General features: G+C 36.9%; 1 protein-coding gene across 1 annotated transcript in view; it reads left to right on the forward strand.

The window, feature by feature from the left end:
- LOC111155258 (synaptophysin like 1) overlaps nt 1-15,671 on the forward strand; it is a 24,389-nt gene extending 8,718 nt beyond the window's left edge. Inside the window, exons 3-6 of the mRNA XM_022515368.1 lie at nt 7,132-7,253; nt 8,693-8,900; nt 13,654-13,842; nt 15,479-15,671. Coding sequence (XP_022371076.1) covers nt 7,132-7,253; nt 8,693-8,900; nt 13,654-13,842; nt 15,479-15,613 — 654 coding nt within the window. The 3' untranslated portion in view covers nt 15,614-15,671. The remainder of the gene's footprint in view (nt 1-7,131; nt 7,254-8,692; nt 8,901-13,653; nt 13,843-15,478) is intronic.
- The last annotated feature ends 5,306 nt before the right edge of the window (nt 15,672-20,977 follow it).

Consider the following 20,977-nt stretch of genomic DNA (forward strand, 5'->3'; position numbering starts at 1 on the left):
ACCTTGGACAGAAATTTAAGCAAATGACGTCATATTAATGATGAAACCCAATAGCAGTCAGAAACTTGTAAAAGATACCCATATATAGAGGAGTGCTGGTGTTCTCTGAAGAAGCATTAGTGAGTTGAGCAGGGTCTAGAAATAGGATCGAGGACTTGAACTCTGGCTATAGGCTAAATAACTCACTGAAAATACCAGGGGTCTCCAAACTTCTTTTTATCCTGAATCCCTATCTGTAAAATTTTATGCATAGAGCCCCAATATGCATCCATAACTTAGATGGATATTTTACTATGTCAGTATCTTTTTCTTTTTTTAAGTGAGCTAACTGAGGGCTTGAACTCATGACCCTGAGTTCAAGACCTGAGCTGAGATCAAGAGTTAGACATTTAACTGACTGAGCCACCCAGGCACCCCAGTATGTCAGTATCTTAAAGGCATATTATATGCTTGGGGTAAATTTCGTTCGTATTTTTAAATCCTTATTCCAACACTCACCTGATATATAAATATGTAGCTATATATGCCATCTTCTTGTGATCTGATTAAGTAGAATCTGTTTTTCCTTGGAATGTGGCTAATGAATATAGCACATATAGGGGGTTAATGCTTCTATTTTCTCTTTTGGGTGTGAGTTTTTGTATTATTAGTCTATAGTTTCTTTGAAGACATTTTTAAGCCATTGTTCTGGGTTGGTTTGGTTAAAATTAGATAACTTACTCCATAAACTCACTTAGGCACAGTCACATTATAATACATGAACACTAAAAGGGAAAGAATAGGTGAAGGCGTCACTGTCCTTGCATGTCATGGGACTCCTCCTGCCTTCGGGATACCAGCGTGTGGTACTGACATGTGACTCGGACCTGCAGATCCAGCATGGGTTGCAGTGATGTATTAACTTTAATAAGGCTTTAATTCCTTAAGTCTAATGTAAATAGAAGTTCAAATATTTTCTTCTCATATACCAGTTAATTGACTACTACCGTTTATTTTGGAGAGTAAGTAGTGTTCTAAAGAACCAAGCTGAAATGTTAACTTCAAAGTTACAAACCTCAGAATTCTAGTGTCTGTGTCTGGTATTGGTCTGGTGGGTAGAGTGTGAAGTGGCGCTGTTTCTTGGGCAGCTTGAGGCTGTCATAATGAAATATGGATCCGTTTGACCTGAGTAGACACTTGCTGTCATCCTGTCCTTAGATTCTTACTAGTTACTCTACATATAGAATTTCATGCTAGCAGTTTCAGCCATTCTTCATGGAATGGAGAGGAATGGGAAAATGCATTTCATAAGTGGTGAGGCAGTAGAAATGAGCATGCCAGTACTCCCTTGTTTGGACGAGGAATACAAACCGAAGCGCACATAGGAACCACCCGCATAAAGTAAGTGAGTTCAACAAGCTGCTTGGAAGAAAAATAATAGTATAAGCTCATTGATTCCTGGTAACTAACATGCATCCTGAGGATTGTTGCGACGGTAGAGTGGCAACAGTCTGGAAAAAGCACATGCCCCATCTTACATGTCATCTGTCACTCAGTTCCACGTGGTTGTTGCTTATGGGAATATGGGTCTGATGCTGCCGTATTTTCAGTTTCCCCACAGTAAGGGTAAGCAGCAAATCAAATTTTTATGTGCGGTATGCTGGTATTAAAATAGACAATAAATTCCTTTTTTTTTTTTTTTTAAATGAATTCTGGGAAGATCACACAAATACTATCTGTAGGCCAGGTTTCACCCTGGGCTGCCAGTGTATCACTTCGAATTTAAATCAAAACAGCAGTAGAGAAGAGAGAGAAGTGAAACAGATCCTTTACCCTCAGGTTGTTTTGTAATTCATATAGTAAAAAGTGTGTATCTTGTCCCTTTTTCCCATGAGATAAAGACCAGAATTGCAAAGATGATATTTATTTATCCTTGTAACAAAAAGATAGCTTTGAAATGACCTGAAATACAGTTTTATTTGTATATTATTGGAAATTGGTTTTTTCTTTAATTAAGCAGTTATTTAATGAGCATTTGCTATGTGCCAGACCTCCTCCTAGGTAGGCACTAAAAATCTTGAATAAGACCAAGTGCAAAGACATGACAGTCTGCCAAGGGACAGGGAAAGGCATTATGCTTAAGAGCAGTAAGTACAGTATGCCATTTATTTACTAACTTTTTTTAAAGATTTTATTCATTTATTTGACAGAGAGAGAGATCACAAGTGGGCAGAGAGGCAGGTAGGCGGGGGGCGGAGGTGGGGGGGGGGAGCAGGCTCCCTGCCAAGCAGGGAGCCCGATGCAGCGCTCGATCCCAGGACCCTGAGAACATGACCTGAGCTAAAGGCAGAGGCTTAACCCACGGAGCCACCCAGGTGCCCCTACTAATTTTTGTATTTAGTTAGAAACTAGTTTTTATTTTTACTTTGGGTTTTGTTTTTGTTTGTTTTTTTAAATAAGGCAAGACAGAAGAAAAATGCCTATAGTGGAGTTAATGAACCCAAGTCTGTGGCAGCCCAGGAGACAGAATAGTTCTACCGTAAGAAACTGGGTAGGGCCTTTAAGGTAAGCTTGTCAGAGAACAGTTGAGGGGGGGGGGGGGGGGGACAAATCCTGGCAGAAGAAATAAATACACTGTAAATACAGGATGTGTTTGAGGGGCAGTAGTAAGTAGTAGTACAGTGCGACAGAGTTGTACGGTACCTGGCTGGGTGTATAGTGCGTATAAATCTGGAAGGATAAGGTTGAGGGTACCTAAGCTATGCCTGTTGGGCCAAATGAAGAAGTTTGAGCTTTTTTTCTTTTCTTAAATTTAGTTCTGGAAAGTCACTGAGGAAATCCTTTTAAACAGGGGAGTAATGTGACCAGATCTTCATTTCAGATCAGTGTGACATCACTCTAAAGCACCTGTTCAATAGAAACAGAATGCAAACTACAAATGCAAGCCACATAATAATTTTAAGTGTGCTGGCCACACTGAAAACATGAGAAGAAACAGGTGAAATTAACTTTAATATTATATTTTATTTATAAATCCAAATACTGTTTTAACAGGTAGTCAATATAAACAGTTATCAATGAGATATTTTACATTTTGTATACTAAATCTTTGTAATTCATTGTCTACTTAACACTTATAGGTATCTTAATTCAGGCAAGCGATTTTTATTTTTTGAAAGATTTATTTATTTTATTTTAGAGAGGGAGAAGGAGCATGGGGAGGTTTGTGGTTTGCAGAGGTGGAGGGAGAATCCCAGGCAAATTCCCTGCTGAACACAGAACCCTACACAGGGCTCGGTCTCACGACCCTGAGATCATGACCTGAGCCAAAATCAAGAGTCGGATGCTTAAAGAACTGAGCTACCCAGGTGCCATAAGACAATCCATTTTTAAAATGTTCTACAGCCACATGAGCCCATGCTACGGAAGAGATTAGAAATGAGAGGAAGAGTCTGTTGGTTAGTCCCTGTGAAAAATGGTGAGGGCCTAAACAAAAATAGTGTAGTGGCATGGGTGGTGTAGTTAAGTAACCAAAGCTTTTTAAAGAATGGCATCATACTGTATGAAACGTAAGCAACTTTTTTTTTTCCCACTCAGCATTAGGTTTCTAGGTTTCATCCACATTGATGTGGGCAGCTGTAGTTCCTGTATCTTTATTGCTTTAAAACTTCCCATTGTAAGTGTATACTATTATGTTTTGTCCATTTTCCTTTTGCTCCACTTCTCTATTTTGATACTATAAACCATGTCACTGTGAACATTCTTGTGCATGTTCTATAGTACACATGGGTGAGAATTGCTCTCAGATCTATATACTAGTAGATACTGATCCTTCGTGACTTTATGCAAATACTTTGACCTGGTTTGTAGCTTGTTTTATGTTCAAAAGCTGACTTGGTTTCTGAAGTTCTTTTTTTGTGGTTGAATTTAACCATCTTTTATGGTTAGTATGTGTTTTTATTTTTAATCATAAGAAATTTTTCCTTTCTCTGTGGTCACAAATTTTCTTTTACATTAAAGTTTTTTAAGGACTCGCATTTTGCATTTGTCTTTAGCCCATCTGGACCTCCCCCCCCCCCACCGCCCATTGTGTTTTGTTTATTAGAGAAAGAGCAGGAGCAGAGGGGAGAGGGAGAAGCGGGCTCCCTGCGGAGCAGGGAGCTCAGCATGGGGCTTGATCCCAGGACCTCATGACCTGAGCGGAAGCTACTTAACCAACAGAGGCACCCTGGCGCCCCTGGACCATTTATTGAAGTCCTTCTTCATATTAGTTATCTATTGCTACATAATAAATTACCTCAACCTCAGCTCTTAAGACAGTGGGTCAGGAATCTGGGAGCGCTTTAGCCTGAGGGGTTTCAGCCCAGAGTCTCCCTGTTTGCAGTCTAGCTGTTGGCGGGGCTTGAGTCATCTCTAGCACCCAGCTCACTCACATGGCCTTTGGCAAGCCTGGGATGATACACTTGCAGGCTCACTCACATGGTTGCTGATAGTCTGTGGTTCCTCATCACAAGAATCTCACTGTAAGTTGCCTAAGTATCCTCCCAGCATGGCAGCTGGCTTCCCCCAGAGCCAGTGATTTCAGAAGAGAAAGGAAGACAAATTGTAGTCCCTTTATCACATAGTCTTGGAAAGGATGGATGTCTCCCATTCCTTAGACCATATTCAATTTACTAGAAGCCATCCAGACTTAAAGGGAGGAAAATTAATCTTTGCCTCTTGCAGGGAGGAGTATCAGAGTTTGTGGACATCTCTTTAAAACCACCAAACTCCTTTCCTTGGTGATCTGCAGTGCCAGCTTTGTTAGAATTTATCTAGTTACACATAGGTCTCTTTCTGGCCTCCTTCTTGTCCCGTTGGTTAAATTTGTATAACCTGTTTCTGTTTTCTAATCCTAAATGGGTATATGCCCAATTTTGTGGCCTCTGTTTTCATTCCTTATACATGAACATTTATGTGTAGAGAGTATCCATTCTTCTGTCTTTACCTATGAACGCTTAACTGAAGATTCCAAACTGTGTACTGGACATTACCTCAGACTCTTCATATCTGTAACCAGACTCCTTTTCATTTATCTCTGCTTTACAGAAAAAAAAATCTTGATAGTTGTGATCCTGGTTATGGCCTGATTCAAGGCCCTGTATTAATCCGTGAGAGGCATTATATCAGTGTTTAACAGTATAGGCTTTGGAATCAGACCTGCGCTGAATTTTATCTGTTTGCTAGATGAATGTGACCCTGAGCAAAACAAAGTCCCTGCTGTTGAGTTTGTGTTCTAGTGAAAAACGGACAAATACTTGAGTACTAATAGGCAGTGGTAATTACAGTGGCGGAAAAATAAAGCAGCATGAATTAAGGAAGTAAATACTGTGGGGTTAGGGCATTATTACTTAATATAGTGTGTTTAGGAAAGACCTCTCTGATAAAGTTCTTTTGGAACAGGAAGCTATGAAGTAGGAAATATTCCAGGCAGAAAGAGTAGCCAGTGCAAAGGCTCTGTAGGAGAAGTTTACCCCTTATATTTAAGGAATAGCAAGGAGACCCTTTTTTTTTATTTTTAAGATTTTATTTATTTATTTGACAGGCAGAGATCACAAGTAGGCAGAGAAGCAGGCAGAGAGAGAGGTGGAAGCAGGCTTGCCACTGAGCAGAGAGCCCGATGTGGGGCTCGATCCCAGGACCCTGGGATCATGACCTGAGCTGAAGGCAGAGGCTTTAACCCACTGAGCCACCCAGGCGCTCTAAGGAGACCATTTTACTTTTTTTTTTTTTTTTTTTAAGATTTTATTTATTTATTTGGCCACCCAGGCGCCCAGGAGACCCTTTTATATAGAGAAATTTGACAAGGGGAGAAGTAGCAGTCTGATCAGAATTATTAAGGGAAGAAAGGATCTGGTAAACCATTATATGAACTTTGATTTTTATCCAGAGAGAACTCAGAAACCGTTAGAGAATTTTGAGCAGAGGATGTAAAGTTTTCTGCCTTGTATTTTTAAAAGATTACCTTGGTTGATATAGTGACAGTAGACTGAAGGAGGGACAAGGACAGAAGCGGGATTATTTAGAAGGCTGTTGGAATGTAATTCAGGCAAGAGGTAATAATGGTGGTTTACATCAGGATGTTGCGATGATGTTGATCAGATTCCAAATATGTTTTTTAAATAGCACCGTCAGAATTTGCTGAATGATTGAGCTTTTGGCCACTACACTGTATATAGGCTTTTTTGTTTTGTTTTGTTTTGTAGAAAATTTAGAAGATTCAAGTAGAAAAAGAAATTATTTTTATTTTCTGTTGAGAGGTGACCACTGTTGAAATTTTGATATATTTTTGCAGTGTGCATCATATGCCTAGGCATAGACACAATGCACAATGCATGTGTAAATAAACTTTTTAAAATTAAGCTCTACCCCCAGTGTGGGGCTCGAATTCACAACCCTGAGATCAAGAGTTGCATGGTCTACCAACTGAGCCAGCCAGGCACCCCATAAACAAACTTTATTTGTAATGAATGTTTTTCAGTATCATTAAATATTTGCCAACTTTTTAAAGACTGCATAATGTTCCATCCTATGAATGAATTACATTTTATTTTATTTCATATCAACATTTAGGAAGCTTCCAGTTTTTTCCTGTTATGTATAGCATTTACAAGAACATTGCATTCTTTTAAGTATATGCATGATCAGGAGAACAAATTTCCAAGTACTTTTTGAGACCTGGAAATACTGAAATACTCAAATGTGAAATTGTACAAACTCGTGAAATAGCGTCTCCTCTTTGCTTAGGAGTCTCTTGGCTTAAACAGTTACCATTAAAAATAGTTACGAATCACCCCCTTTTGATTTTGATACTCATAATACTTCATGTGAATTTCATGCTAATATTTTAGTAGGTACACTGCAGTATGAATAGAAGAATTATTATATGGGCTGTTATACTAGCTTCTGTATTATACTCAGGGGAAAAGAAAATCATTTGTTGACAGTTGGAAGTGAGATTTTAAGTGTTTTTCAGCATCTGCATTTAATTTGTAATTAAGAATTCCTAGAACGTTAGTGAGCCTGTTTTTAGTACTATATTTAGGTTTCAGTGACCCATGTTTTGGGTACAATAATGCTTCTTCCCCCCCTTTTTGGTCTTACTTTGTATAGATTGCTTCTATCTTTGCTTTTGCCACCTGTGGAGGTTTTAAGGGCAAAACAGAAATTCAAGTGACTTGCACTAAACTTCATGAAAATAAAACGATTACAGCTGCTTTTGGTTATCCATTCAGGTAAGATATTTGTTTGCTTTTATAGTTGAAAATTTTTACTTTCATATTGACTTTTTGAGATTTCCAGCAGTTTGTGTGGGGGGAGAAAATTTTAAATTGCACATATGCTCATTTGTAAGTGGTGATCATTGCTCTTCAAAATGTGGCATGTGGACCAGTGTCTGTCTGCAGACTGTGTCCCTGGCCTATGAGGAATTAAGTATGGAAAACAAGAGGAAGCATTTAGAAACTTTTCTCTGACCTTGCCTTGACATTTTTATTCTGTCATCCCACAGTGAATTGAAAATTTAAAAACAAATAGTGACTGCTCCATCACCTTAGCATGAGAAGCCATGGTGTGGAAGCAATCACAGCTTAAGAAAATTTAAATTTCTCATGTATTTGCAATTACTAAAAAAATAAGTATTCTTTATATAATTTTAAGACATGTATTTAAAGCAAGGAGTTTGTGTTTCTTTATTTTCTTATTCAGACAAAAATGAGTATTTTGTGAATTCTTCTGTTTAACTTAAGTGTTTATTGAAAAGCTTATTGAATATGTCCTGTGTTTAAGCCGTGGTGTAAATCTTCTTCCATGTACTACTTACCTGACCTCTCTAGGACTCGAAATCTCTAGCCATTGAGTGAGAACTTTTACCTTTTTTTTTTTTTTTTAAGATTTTATTTATTTATTTGACAGAGATCACAAGTAGGCAGAGAGGCAGGCAGAGAGAAAGAGGGGGAAGCAGGCTCGCCGCTGAGCAGAGAGCCCGAAGCGGGGCTCAATCCCAGGACCCTGGGATCATGATCTGAGCTGAAGGCAGAGGCTTTAACCCACTGAACCACCCAGGCGCCCCAGAACTTTTACCTTTTAAGGTTGTTTTGATGATTAAATAAACCCTTAAAGTAAAAATACGTCAGATAGCAAGGGCCTGGTAATGAATCATTGCCATTCCATTTCCCAGCCCTTCACTTAAAAAGTTCCTCTATGAGGAACTATTATGGCACATTTAGTGATAAGTGTTTTTGCAGTTTATAGATAAGGAAATTTGAAAACAATCTCAAGTTAGCGGCTAATTAATCTAGGGTTAAAATGTGAATCATAATTGACTCTCCTGGTGCTAGTCACATAGACTCTGCCTCCTAGAACAGAATATCATGTCTCAAATTGCAGACTGTTTTGTATCAGCTCTCTTAATCTGCTAAATTCTTATTGCAGAAAGATAGTTTCTGGGTGTGAAAGTGTTTAATGGCATCTATAGTCTGTTTATCATAAACCAATTATAAGGCATAGTTTATGTACATTTCTTAGGAAATTTTTAATTTAAATATTTGAATTTTCTCCTTTTTCTCCCCAAAGGAAAATGTCTGTAATATATTTTGGGAGTGTTTTTTGAAATGTCGTTTCAGTATTCTAGTCCCAAGTCATTCACAAATTTATTTGAGCCTTTTCTTAATAGGTTGAATGAAGCATCATTTCAGGCACATCCAGATGCAAACGTGTGTGATGTAAATTGGAAAAGTTATGTGCTTATCGGAGATTACTCTTCCTCCACACAATTCTATGTGACGTTTGCAGTCTTTGTCTTCCTATACTGCATTGCCGCTCTTCTGCTCTATCTCGGTTATACGAGCATGTATCGGGATAGTCGAAAACTTCCCATGATTGTAAGTAAACACTTTCTTTTTATACAAAAGTTGTATATAAGTTATATTTGGAGTTGATATAGATTTTCTTACGCTGGAAATGAAAATTTGTGACATAAACCAGGTAAACGTGTTTTGATCTGTGTTTACCATGAGGTTGAGCTTTCTCTGGTTGTCACGTTGCGCCTGATTCTTTGCACCAGTTTGCAACACCTTCTCTGTACTCTAGGGCATACAGAGGTCTGTTTGTTTCTCAGTCTCACTTTAAACTGGAAAGATCTCAAATATACAGAGTATATTAGGTTGCAGGTAGAGAAATTAAGTGGAAATTAATGCCTTTAATTTGAGGAATTGCTGATCATAGTAGTAGTCTCATGATGGTGTTCTACTTTTTTCTCTTTTCTCAAAGACCTCCTTTATGTCTATGCAATGTTTTATTGAGCTTAATAGTCAACATCGGAAATCAGCAAACTGGCCCACAGCCAAATCTGATTCATTGTGGGTTTTATTTTATTTTTTTTTTAGTTAATGAAGTTGTTTTTTTGTCTTATAACACAGCCATACCTAAACATTTCCATGCTGTCTATAACTGCTTTCATAATACAGTGGCAGAGATAAGTAGTTGTGAGAGAGACCAAATGTATTTACTGTCTGGCCCATTTCAGGAAATGTTTGCTGACTCCTGATCTATATCCCTAAATTCCTTAATTTAAAATCTGACTCAGATAATTCTATAAGAATTAGAGAATGCTCACTAGTGATGTTCATGAGCTAATTTCGAATCTTGGAGATGGAAACAAAGGATTCGGATTTGAAGTCCTCTAACATCTTTCTTGGCTTCAGGGTCTTCTGAGCTAGAAATAAAAATAATCTCCGAGATTTAAGTAGTAGAATCTTCTCTGGATTATTGGTGCAAATACACATAAGCCGTTCTTTTAAGCTAGAAGTCCATAACAATAGAATAACTACAAAGTCAGTATCAAGTGTTATTGACTTGAAGGGAGAACAGGGGTGCTTTTGAGATACCATTTATATCTTGAGAAAACTCTATCATCTCCTGATTATTTGTGAAGTTACTTTAAAGGGAAGGCTAGTTGGGTATGAAAAATTTATTAAATAAGATAACGGGTTTTATTTCTTATTTATTTTTAATTTTTGCTGCCTGGATCATAAGGATACAAATGGTAAGTAAGGAATAAAACAGTCTGCTAAAATTCTTATTTGTTTCTTGTATCTGAGAAAAGATTCTTAAACCTGACATTTTAATAAAATATTTTCTTGGATGTCTTTCAAAAAGATGGGCATCAACTATTTTAATTTGCAGTGCTTAACCAACAGAAATTACATATGAGGAATCTGTAACTTCTGTAGACTTTCCAAGACTTACTTAAAAAGGAAAGGTAGAGGGACACCTGGGTGGCCCAGTCAGTTAAGCCTCAGCCTTCAGCTTGGGTCATGATGATCTCAGGGTCCTGGAATCGAGTCCCATCTCGGGCTCCCCACTTAGCAAGGAGTCTGCTTCTCCCTCTCCCTCTGCCCCTTTGCACCATTTGGGCATTCTCCCTCTCTCTCTATCAAGTAAATAAAATCTTTTTAAAAGGTTGGGGGGGGTGGAACTGTGGAGCACCTGGGTGGCTCAGTCAGCTAACTCTTGATCCAACTCTAATGCTGATCCAACTCAGCATCCAACTCTTGATCTCAATTCAGTTCTTGATCTCAGGGTCCTGAGTTCACATCCTGCACTGGAGGGGTATTCAAGCCCCCTGTGGAGCCTACTTTGGGAAGGGAAAAAAAAAAAAGGAATTATGATTATCATATAGATACTATCTCCTGTTAAAATTCTTTATAATTTAAATACTAAATGAAGACAGTTCTTGCCATTTTATCATTATCCCAAGAAACTCTCAAGTTAACTCTAGAATGAGCCTGTTATTTTTCATATTTTGTTTAGTGAGCTTTTAAAATCACACTTTCTAAGGCAGCACCTAAATCTATTTTTGTAAAGGGTTTTTCTATTAAAACTATAAAACTGATCTAGGTGCATCATTCAGAAAATCAAAAGAAATTTTCCATCTTGGAGTGATCAGTTAGTGGTTATAAATAATCCAGAACTAGCCCTTTTAAGTGTTTTTTGTTGTTGTTGATACAGTATATAAAGGATGCTTGTCTGTAAAAATTCAAGCTTCTAAATTAAATTTTGAATTCTACTTTGAATTTAACCATATAAATGTAAAACAAGTTTTCTTGAGAAATCCAAATTTAAAATATAGCCAAATAGGACATTGTTTTTTTTAAAGTACACTTTGTTAATGAGGACATGCCTTTTTCGCAATGTTCTCAATTCTCTACTAAGGTATTTCTAGGAGCATTTCAATTGTGGCATTTTAACTTCCCTTTTTAAGTAAATATAGCATTTTTTTGGTTTTAAATAGCAGGAACTTAAGGGTGCTAGGCCATGTGGAGAATCAGAAATATCCAAAAACCTGAAACCAAACAAAGATAAAGTATCCCAAATCCTAAACACCTGTCATGAATCCTATCCCACCTCGTTGGTGGGACCAAGGCAGCTACCGTTGATGCATTGCAGAACTGTGGGTGGGCCGCATCCTAAAAAGAGAGTCCTGAGTAGAACAGAGATGATCTTCAGAGGCCCTCATTTCTCCCACCTCTCCCTCACCCTAAGGTGACTGTGTGCATCATTTTCAGAAAAGTTCCCCTGCTTTTGAAGTATAAGAATGTCATGCGAGCAGCAAAGAAGGTTTTTTGTTTTTTTTATTTTTATTTATTTATTTTATTTTAAAGATTTTGTTTATTTATTTGTCAGAGAGAGAGAGAGAGAGAGCGCGAGTGCACAGGCAGACAGAGTGGCAGAGGGAGAAGCAGGCTCCCCGCTGAGCAAGGAGTCCGATGTGGGACTCAATCCCAGGACGCTGGGATCATGACCTGAGCCGAAGGCAGTCCCTTAACCAACTGAGCCACCCAGCCGTCCCGCAGCAAAGAAGGTTTAAAGAGCATTATCAGAAATATCAGAGTATTTTTTAATTAGGAAGTTTGAAGAAAGAAACCTGGAAATTAAAAGGACTTGACATATATGGGCCAAAGCTATGAACTTCAGCCCAGAGGGAACTTGTTTAAGGTGTGATAATGCTATACTATTTATCAGTTCTCCTAAAGGCATTGTGTTTCCAGCACAATTTTTGTTTCTAGAAAATACCTACCTGCAGCGAAAGTACAGCTGAGTGCAGAAGTGAAAAGGAGAGTACTCCCACAGTGCAAAACATGGAAGCCGCATTTCTGTCCTTTTTTCTTTGATCTACATTTTTTTAAAAGAGGATCAGGAGCAGTGGAAAGCTCAAATGCAAAATGCAAATACCTCCTTCTTGTAAAATGAGTCATTGTTTTGGTTCTCTGATCACAAGCCATTTATTCATTGCCATCTTGACCTGGTGGACAAGCTATATATAGTAGAGTTTCTGTATGTCATAAGTGGTTACTCGTGTTTAGTCTCAATAAATGACTAAAAGCTGGCTGGAAAAAGTAATTAAAAACCAATTAGATTTATTTGGGATGGGGGTAGGGAACCACTTTTCTGATAAGCTCCAAAACCCATTTCTGAGCTTGCAGAGATTTTTGCTGCAGATGTGTAAGAACTCGTAGCTCTGAGTGTACCTGAATGCTAAGAATATGTAACATTAAAAGATAGAAATTTTACATTATTCCCACTTTGGTGGTTAATTTAATGGAAATATTATATTATACAAATGCATTATTTAAAAAGTCTTTAGATTTTTGTAACCAATGCTAGTCAACAAAATTTTAGTTCCCCAGCAGAATAGATTGAGTAAAGAGAATACGTTTTTTCTTTCTTCATCTTATTCAATAAGAAATTGTCCAGAATATTTAAAACTTTAGTCCTGTTCTTGGAAATGTAGTAAATAGCAAAGACTTTAGGAGGAAATTACTAGTGAGAAGATGCCTTGAGAGATTATTAATTTTTTTGTCCTTAATATAATGAGTATTCTTAAAATTTTAGGGTCATGAATTTCAAAAGAAATAAGGCATCCTAGATGCATGCTTTTCACCATTTCATTATCCAGATCATAGACAGCAAGATTTTTTTTTTAAGTTTTTTATTTGAATTCCTTCCAGTCATGGGGAATTGGATTTAACTGAAGTTAGAGTTTTGCCAGAAGAGTATGAGAAAGCAGGAGAAGGTGAGGGAGTTGAGTTTGTGCAAGGGGTTGTAAGAAGGACCTTAGAATAGAAATTAAACGGGAAATGAGAGCATGAGTGAGGTTGAGAGACAGTAAAGTGGTAAAATCAGATTGTAGTCTCAGCAGAGTCAAAGGATTTTTGAGGTTGGGGTGCCTAAAGGAGCATGCGCTGGAACAAGAGATGAGACTGGGAAGTGGGTGAGGTGAAACTGGGATTATGAGGGGATAGAGTTCTTGGTGATAACAGGGTGTGAGGTGTGATCCTGGCAGTGAGTGGCTTAGTCAAGGCTGTGGTAAGGGCTACGTGAAACTGAGTTCTAGTGTCAAAATCTTAGACTGCTGAGTAGATGACTGAGTTTTGTTCACTGCTCAGGCAGTATGCTAGTTATGCTAAACAGTGATGTGTCCAATGCTGACTATGACGTTTTTTATAAAGTATGTCATGTAGGCCATTTCTCAGTACCATAGAGTTCACTGTGATCTCAGTTCCATCATGGATTTGAAGTATAGTATTTTTAAATTAACTCTTCATCATTAACTCATACTTATTTTTACTTTAGGACTTTGTTGTTACTCTTGTTGCCACTTTTCTGTGGTTGGTGAGCACTTCAGCCTGGGCTAAAGCTCTTACAGATATTAAAATAGCTACTGGTCATGGCATTGTCAAGGAACTTCAGCCTTGCCATCGTCAAGAAGTAACATGTTATTTTGGCTCTGTGACTAGTATGGGATCCTTAAATGTATCTGTGGTATGTATGCGGTATTTATAAGATGCTTTATTTCACTTAGAAAAACCAAAAACCTTACTAGTGATAAAAGAAAGCAATAGATTTTAATCAATCTCTCGATGAATGTATTGTTTGCATGTTTACTAAGATATCAGAACCCCAGCCTTTATAACAGTGGAGAAAAGTTGTTGTTACCTTTATAACAGTGGAGAAAAGTTTTCAGGAAAATTATTACTTGTTAACAGGTTTGAACAAGATCGTGATTGAGTCTTTCTTTTCATTAAAATTGACTAGGCAAGACTTTTACCTGAAAGGCACTAATAGTCATCACTAACATCTATAAAGACTACGTGTCAGGCTTTGTGCTAAGGGCATTACATTACACTCATTTCGTTTAACTTATCCAGTAACCCAAAGAGGAATGTGGGAGATAGGATTATTATCTTCATTTTCCAACTGGGAAAAAAATGTAGGTCATGTATGAATTTGCTGAAGGTAACACAGCTGGTAAGTTGGCGAGCCAGTTCTCTGCCGGTTCTCAGCCGGTTCTCTGGTCTGACCTGCTCTAGGTCTATGAAAGTAGTACTTTTATGGTTTCTTAAGTGATTTTTAAAAAATCGATATATATAAATTTAAATAATATTTCATCTGTTTTGCCAAAATACGGATAAATGTATTACTAAATATGTTCTTAATATACAGCATATATTATGTTTAAGGAAGTCCTCTATCTTTTCAAGAAAATGTTTTTCCATGGATGAAGTCAGCATACCTTGTAAAGCAATTTGGTCAAATTTTTGTGTTACCACTTTGTGATTTAAAAGTCTTTTTTTGCATTTATATTGACCGTGATCTGAGATTGACAGTTTCAGAAATGTTTCTGTATGTGAATATGCAAAAAACATAAAGCATTTGGCCTTCAGTAGTATGAAACTACTCTCAAGCTCTTTACTCCAGTCTTACATTATATAAGTCACTATTGTTCTTATATTTGGAGAAAAAAAATATACAAAAAAAAGGGTAACTTCAGTTTATTCATCTCTGAGACTTTTATCTTGTCAGCTTTGTAACTGGGAAAACTAATTCCTTTTACGTTGACTAATGTAGGATGTGATGTAAAGGTCTTGTGTGACTCCTTTTCTCTTCTGGCTGCAGCTGTTGGAGTAGGAGAGATAGTAAGCAGTAGGGGAGAAAGAAAGGATATAGGAAAAGATACCCAGGGGCAGGTTATAACCATTCAGATGGAGAAAAGTGAAAGCCCCCAAAGAAGGAAGCATGGATTCCTGTTCCTCTTCACCTGAAAGCACTAAAGTCTAATTGCAAAGTAATAATAGGGTTTTACTTATTTTTCTCAAATTTAATCCCATCTTCTTGGTAATGTTGAGCATGCAAAGATAAGCTTTCTTTTAGTCGTAATTTTATATGTTACAGATTTAGAGACGTTAGCTTTATTTCATTGGGAATAGTCATTATCTATACAAATTTGGCATTGAAATGGAAAGTCTTCTTTTTTTTAATTCTACTTTACATCTAGTTTACATTTTAATTGAAATAAGGCTATACTGCCTGGAAATGTTAAATATTTAAAGGAAAACTAAGATGGGTATAAATTTTTAAGTAGATAATAGATTTTCATGTTTACTTTTCTCTTCCTTAGATCTTTGGCTTTCTGAATATGATACTTTGGGGAGGAAATGCGTGGTTTGTGTACAAAGAGACCAGTTTACACAGTCCATCAATCACTTCCACTTCCCACAGCCAAGGAGGTATTCCACCTCCTTCTGGAATGTAATTAAAAGGAGAAGTACACTGTATGAAATAAACGTCTATACTATGACCAGTTGCCAACATCTTGAGAAGCATTATTTGTTTCTAATAAAAGTAATGGCTTTTTCAATAAATTGGTGGGTTTAAAATTTTGCTGCTTTTTTATATAAAGTCTATGCCTTTCCTAGAAAGTTAAGATGTAAATGTATTCTCACATGTAAATTTGAAAATTCAGGGGCCTATTATGAGATGATACACATTTTTAAATGACTGGTTTATTTCTTTACTAAGTTGTTTGCCTTCCAAAGTGTTTACACCTTAAGCCTTAACATATATCTTCACTCAGAAAAGAGTTACATTTTCATATCATAATAGGAAGAAAATCTCTATTTGGAATAGACACTACTGTAAGTTTGTACAGATCATATACCTAAGACCTGTCTTTGTTTAAGAAAGCCTTGATTACATAAATCATATTTAGAAAAACATATTTAGTTCAGAATTTGTATCTGAACATTGTTTATATGGTATGAAAAATTTTTAATTGCAAAGACTGGTTGTATGTTTTATTTCTGTTTTCCTAAGCGACCTACAGTACTTAATAGGTGTACTAAAACTGTTTTGGGGAACGGGATTTGGAAATTTCTAATAGATGTATAGTTAATTTAGTGATTCTGTCGCGTGAGGCGTAAGCTTGCATTATGCTGGTTGTTTAATAGACTTGGCTGTATAAGTAGAAAGAACATAGTTCAGCTAGATATTTTCATACGTATGGGCATTACTCTCAGTGGTATTTGTTTGCTGTCCTTCGTTGCTCATCCTACTTAAGTGCAGGCTGAGACATGGTCTCCTTGCAAGTGGAGTAAAATAAGCCACCTGTTTTTGCAGACCCTTTCATAGGGTTAAAAAAAAATTAAGATTTGCCTTTTACTTTGGAAACATTTAACATTTAGATTCAATGAAGTTGCTATTTTGAGTGTAGCATTGATATTGTGAAAATAAATGCAATTTGGAGTTCATGTTTCTTAATGTTCATTCTTATTTCATAAATAGATCATTAGGGAATTATGCATCATAAAGAGAAATTTAAGTGAGCTGTATTATGGGTGCACTGTCTTTGCACACACATTTGGGTATATTCTGAATACAGGGATTATTCACATTTTGCTTCCTAATCTTTTTGTTGTACAGGGCCAGATTTCTTGTTCTTACCACATGATTGTTTATATGTGAAGCACATCTTGCTGTTGCCTTTATTTTTTGTTGCGTTTGTTCATGATAAGAATTGTCAATATGAGAATGTATATCTTTTATGCAACAAACTTAATAAAGAAGTTAAAAGAAAGAGTGCACTGATTGTTATATTACAAAGAAACTTTCATCTTAAAGGCAGGAAGAATGCAAAATGGAACTCATTTCCAAAGTAGGAATAATTCTTTTAAATGTTCGGCAGGAAATAAAAGAGACCAAAAAAATGCTTTGGAGACCCTGGTTCTATCCTTTTTTCTTTCAGTCTTGTTTTAAAAATGCTTATGTGTGAATTTCAGGTTAAGTTTTTCTGATAAATTTTCTCATTGATTGTCAACAAAGGTTCTGGATTAAGAGTGTATTCTCTGGAACCAAACGGCCTGAATTTGAATCTTGGCTTCCCCATGTACTAGCTGTTAACTTTAGGCAAATTACTTACCTTTCATGTGCCTCAATTTGCTTATCTGAAAAATAGGATTAAGTATTGACCTCAAAGACTGTTCTTGAGAATGAATTGAGTTAGTAAATATTAAGTCCTTAGAATAGTGTTCAGCAGTGGGTCCTTTATAAATGTTGGCTATGATTACTAACGTTTGATAGATTCTGATACAGAGGTTCTTAACCTGGAGTCTCTAGAGCTGGAGAAGGGAATGTGGTGGTCTTGGGCAGAAAGGCAAAGTAAGCTTCAGGATTTTATAGATCTCCCTTTCTATTCCTCAGAGTCCTGGATGTTTTTAGCATTTATTTTTCTGTTGGTGGTAGTTGTACATAAAGTTAATGACATGAAACTTAATAGCTATTGAGATTACAGCAAATTCAGGAAGGAGTCCATTCCGTTGCTTTTTCACTTTCCAATTTTGATTCTGATTTTGCATCAACATCACAGGGTTAAGCAGTTTATAGGATAATTTCCAGGACAGAAGAAGTAAAACGCTTTGTGATGCCTGGCTGACTCTTGATCTCAGGGTTGTGAGTTGGAGCCCCACGTTGGGTATAGAGAATACTTAAAATAAATCTTTTTTTTTTCTTTAAAGTAAAAGCTTTGACTTACTAGGTAATAGGTTGCAGAGAATTATTTATAAACATCATTACTAATTTTTTTTAATACTTTATTTATTTATTTGACAGAGATCACAAGTAGGTAGAGAGGCAGGCAGAGAGAGAGAGGAGGAAGCAGGCTCCCCGCTGAGCAGAGAGCCCGATGCAGGGCTCCATCCCAGAACCCTGGGATCATGACCTGAGCAGAAGGCAGAGGCTTTAACCCACTGAGCCACCCAGGCGCCCCCATTACTAATGTTTTTGTGAATTCAGATCATTTGGATAAGGATACTTAAAGTAATTTTTAACCTGCTATAAATGTTAAGGGCAGTGATGCTTGTTATGTACTTTTATGTTTCACACTTAATTTAAAATTTTTAAATTATATAATATTTCAGATAGATAAGTATAAGTATGACCAAGTCCCCCTACCACGAGATCGAACAAATTACAACATTTTGTTTTATTTGTGTCAGATTTGTTGGTTTTGACTTTTTAAGGAAATCAAACATTATAGATACAGCCTTTTCCTTACTGAAATATAGTTAAATTTTTTGTACTTTCACTATTACAAGATAATACTGAAATAAATATTTTTGTGAGATGTGTGAAGGCTTCTGTAGGACATACCACCAGGAGTAGAACTATTGGAATGTGAAATAATTCACATTTTCAGATATAACTTAGGTATTACAACTTGGTCAGTAAAGTGCCTGTACCAGTTTAGTCTCCCACCAACAATACTTAAGAATCCCTGTTGGCCCATATTCTTACCAGTGTGGCATAAACTTGCAACTTGATGTTGTTGGACTATTGCCAATCTGATGGGTTCGAAATAGTGTTTCTGATGTGTTTTTAATCTGTATTTCTCTAATGACTATAGAGGTTCATGATCTTTCTGTATTTAGTGGACATTTAGTTTTCTCCTCCTCTGAATTGCATATTCATATCTTTTGCCAGTTTTTCTATTGTGATGTTTCTTTTTCCTAAAGATTTGAGGTGTTCTTTATTCTGGATACTAATTCCTTGACATTTATATAGATTGCAGCTGTCTTCTCCTTGTCCATGGCTTGTGTTTTCACTTTATGATTTTTTGTCATAGAAGTTTTTTGGGTTTGGGGGGGCGGTTATTAATGATTTTATTTATTTGACAGAGAGAGGCACAGCGAGAGAGGGAACACAAGCAGGGGGAGTGGGAGAGGGAGAAGCAGGCTTCCCGCCAAGCAGGGAGCCCGATGTGCGGCTCGATCTTGGGACCGTAGGATCATGACCTGAGCCGAAGGCAGACGCCCAACAACTGAGACACCCAGGCACCCCTGTCATACAAAAGGTTATCTTAACTCTGATTTAACTTTCTTCATGATTTGTGCTTACTGTGTCTTAAGAAATTTTCAATATGTTTTCTGAATGTTAGATTTGTTTTTTACTTTTAGATCTTTAAGCCATTGGCAGTGTATTTTTGTATATAGTTTGAGATAGAGATCTAATTTTTGTATTTTTCAATACTCATACCCAATTTTCATACTATACTATATTTAAAAGTTCATCTTCTAGGGGGCGCCTGGGTGACTCAGTCATTTAAGCAGTCAGCTCTTGGTTTTGGCTTAGGTCATGATCTCAGTCAGGGTCCTGGGATCAAGCCCTGCCTTGGGCTCCGTACTCAGGGGGGAATCTGCTTAGGGATACTTTCTCTCCCTCCCTTCTCCCTTCTCCCACTACCTTCCCCCCCTTCACTTGTGCTCCCGCTCTCTAAAATAAATAAATAAATCTTAAAAATAATAAGTAAAAAATAAGGGACTCCTGCGTGGTATAGTCCATTAAGTGTCTAACTCTTGGTTTCTGCTCAGGTGGTGGTCTCAGGGTCCTCAGGTGGAGCCCCCACATTGGGCTCCATGCTCAGCACAGAGTCTGCTTGAGATTCTCTCTCCTGCCCCCAGCCCCTGTGCACACACACGCATTCTTCTCTCTCAAATAAGTAAATCTTTAAAAAAGTAAAATAAAATAGGGGGCGCCTGGGTGGCTCAGTGGGTTAAAGCTTCTGCCTTCGGCTCAGGTCATGATCCCAGGGTCTTGGGATCGAGCCCTGCATCGGGCTCTCTGCTCGGCGGGGAGCCTGCTTCCTCCTCTCTCTCTCTGCCTGCCTCTCTCTGCCTACTTGTGATCTCTGTCTGTCAAATAAATAAATAAATAAATAAAAATAAAATGAAAGTTCATCTTTTAGTCACCTCTGTCATATATCAAGTTTCCGTATTAATTGTAACTCTCTGTGTACTCTAGACCAGCACCATATCTAGCCCTATCTTTCTTTAATAAGATTTACTGTCTGATAGGGTAAGTACCAGAGCACCATCATTATTTTTACTCAGTTGTCTCAGCTGTTGTGAGCCCTGTACTCTTTTGTATAAATTTTAGGATCAGCTGGTCAAGTTCCCAAAAACCTTTGTGGGACCTCAGTTGAAAAGAATTGCATTCAATTAATAGATCAACTTAGGGAGATGATCACATTTATAATACTGAGGCTTTGTATTTATGAACACAGTGTATCTCTCCATTTAGGTCTTTCATATTTGTCAACTATAATTTTCTACATAAAGATTTAGATTTACATCTATGTGTCTTATAGTCTTTGTTACTATTATATATCATAGCAGTTAAGTTATATTCTATATTATCATTTTCATTGCTGTTCTACAGGGCTTCTGACTTATCTATTGATTTTCTACAAGGTAACCTTTCTAAGCCTAGTTAATTTTAATAATTTGTAGATTCTCCTACTTTTTATGTGGAAAATGATGACATATATAAAAATAATTTCTTCATTTTGTTTGGAAACTAAACATTTTTTTCTATTATCTTTCTCTAATTACAGTTGCATAGTGATTATTATTGAAATCTGTGAAAAATAGGAACTATATGTTCATTTGAAAATATAATAGCATTTTGTTTCAGAATAGCAAACGTAATACAAATTTATACCATCTTGTATCTTGGTCATACTAGTAATATACAAAATTTGATCAATATCAACAATTCTTACATTGTGGAATAAATGAAAGTACCAGTTAAGGGGCGCCTATGTGGCTCAGTCAGTTAATTGTCTGCC

Source organism: Enhydra lutris, unplaced genomic scaffold (assembly GCF_002288905.1).
Source record: "Enhydra lutris kenyoni isolate GAN:26980312 unplaced genomic scaffold, ASM228890v2 scaffoldscaffold40, whole genome shotgun sequence".
Lineage (NCBI taxonomy): Eukaryota > Metazoa > Chordata > Mammalia > Carnivora > Mustelidae > Enhydra > Enhydra lutris.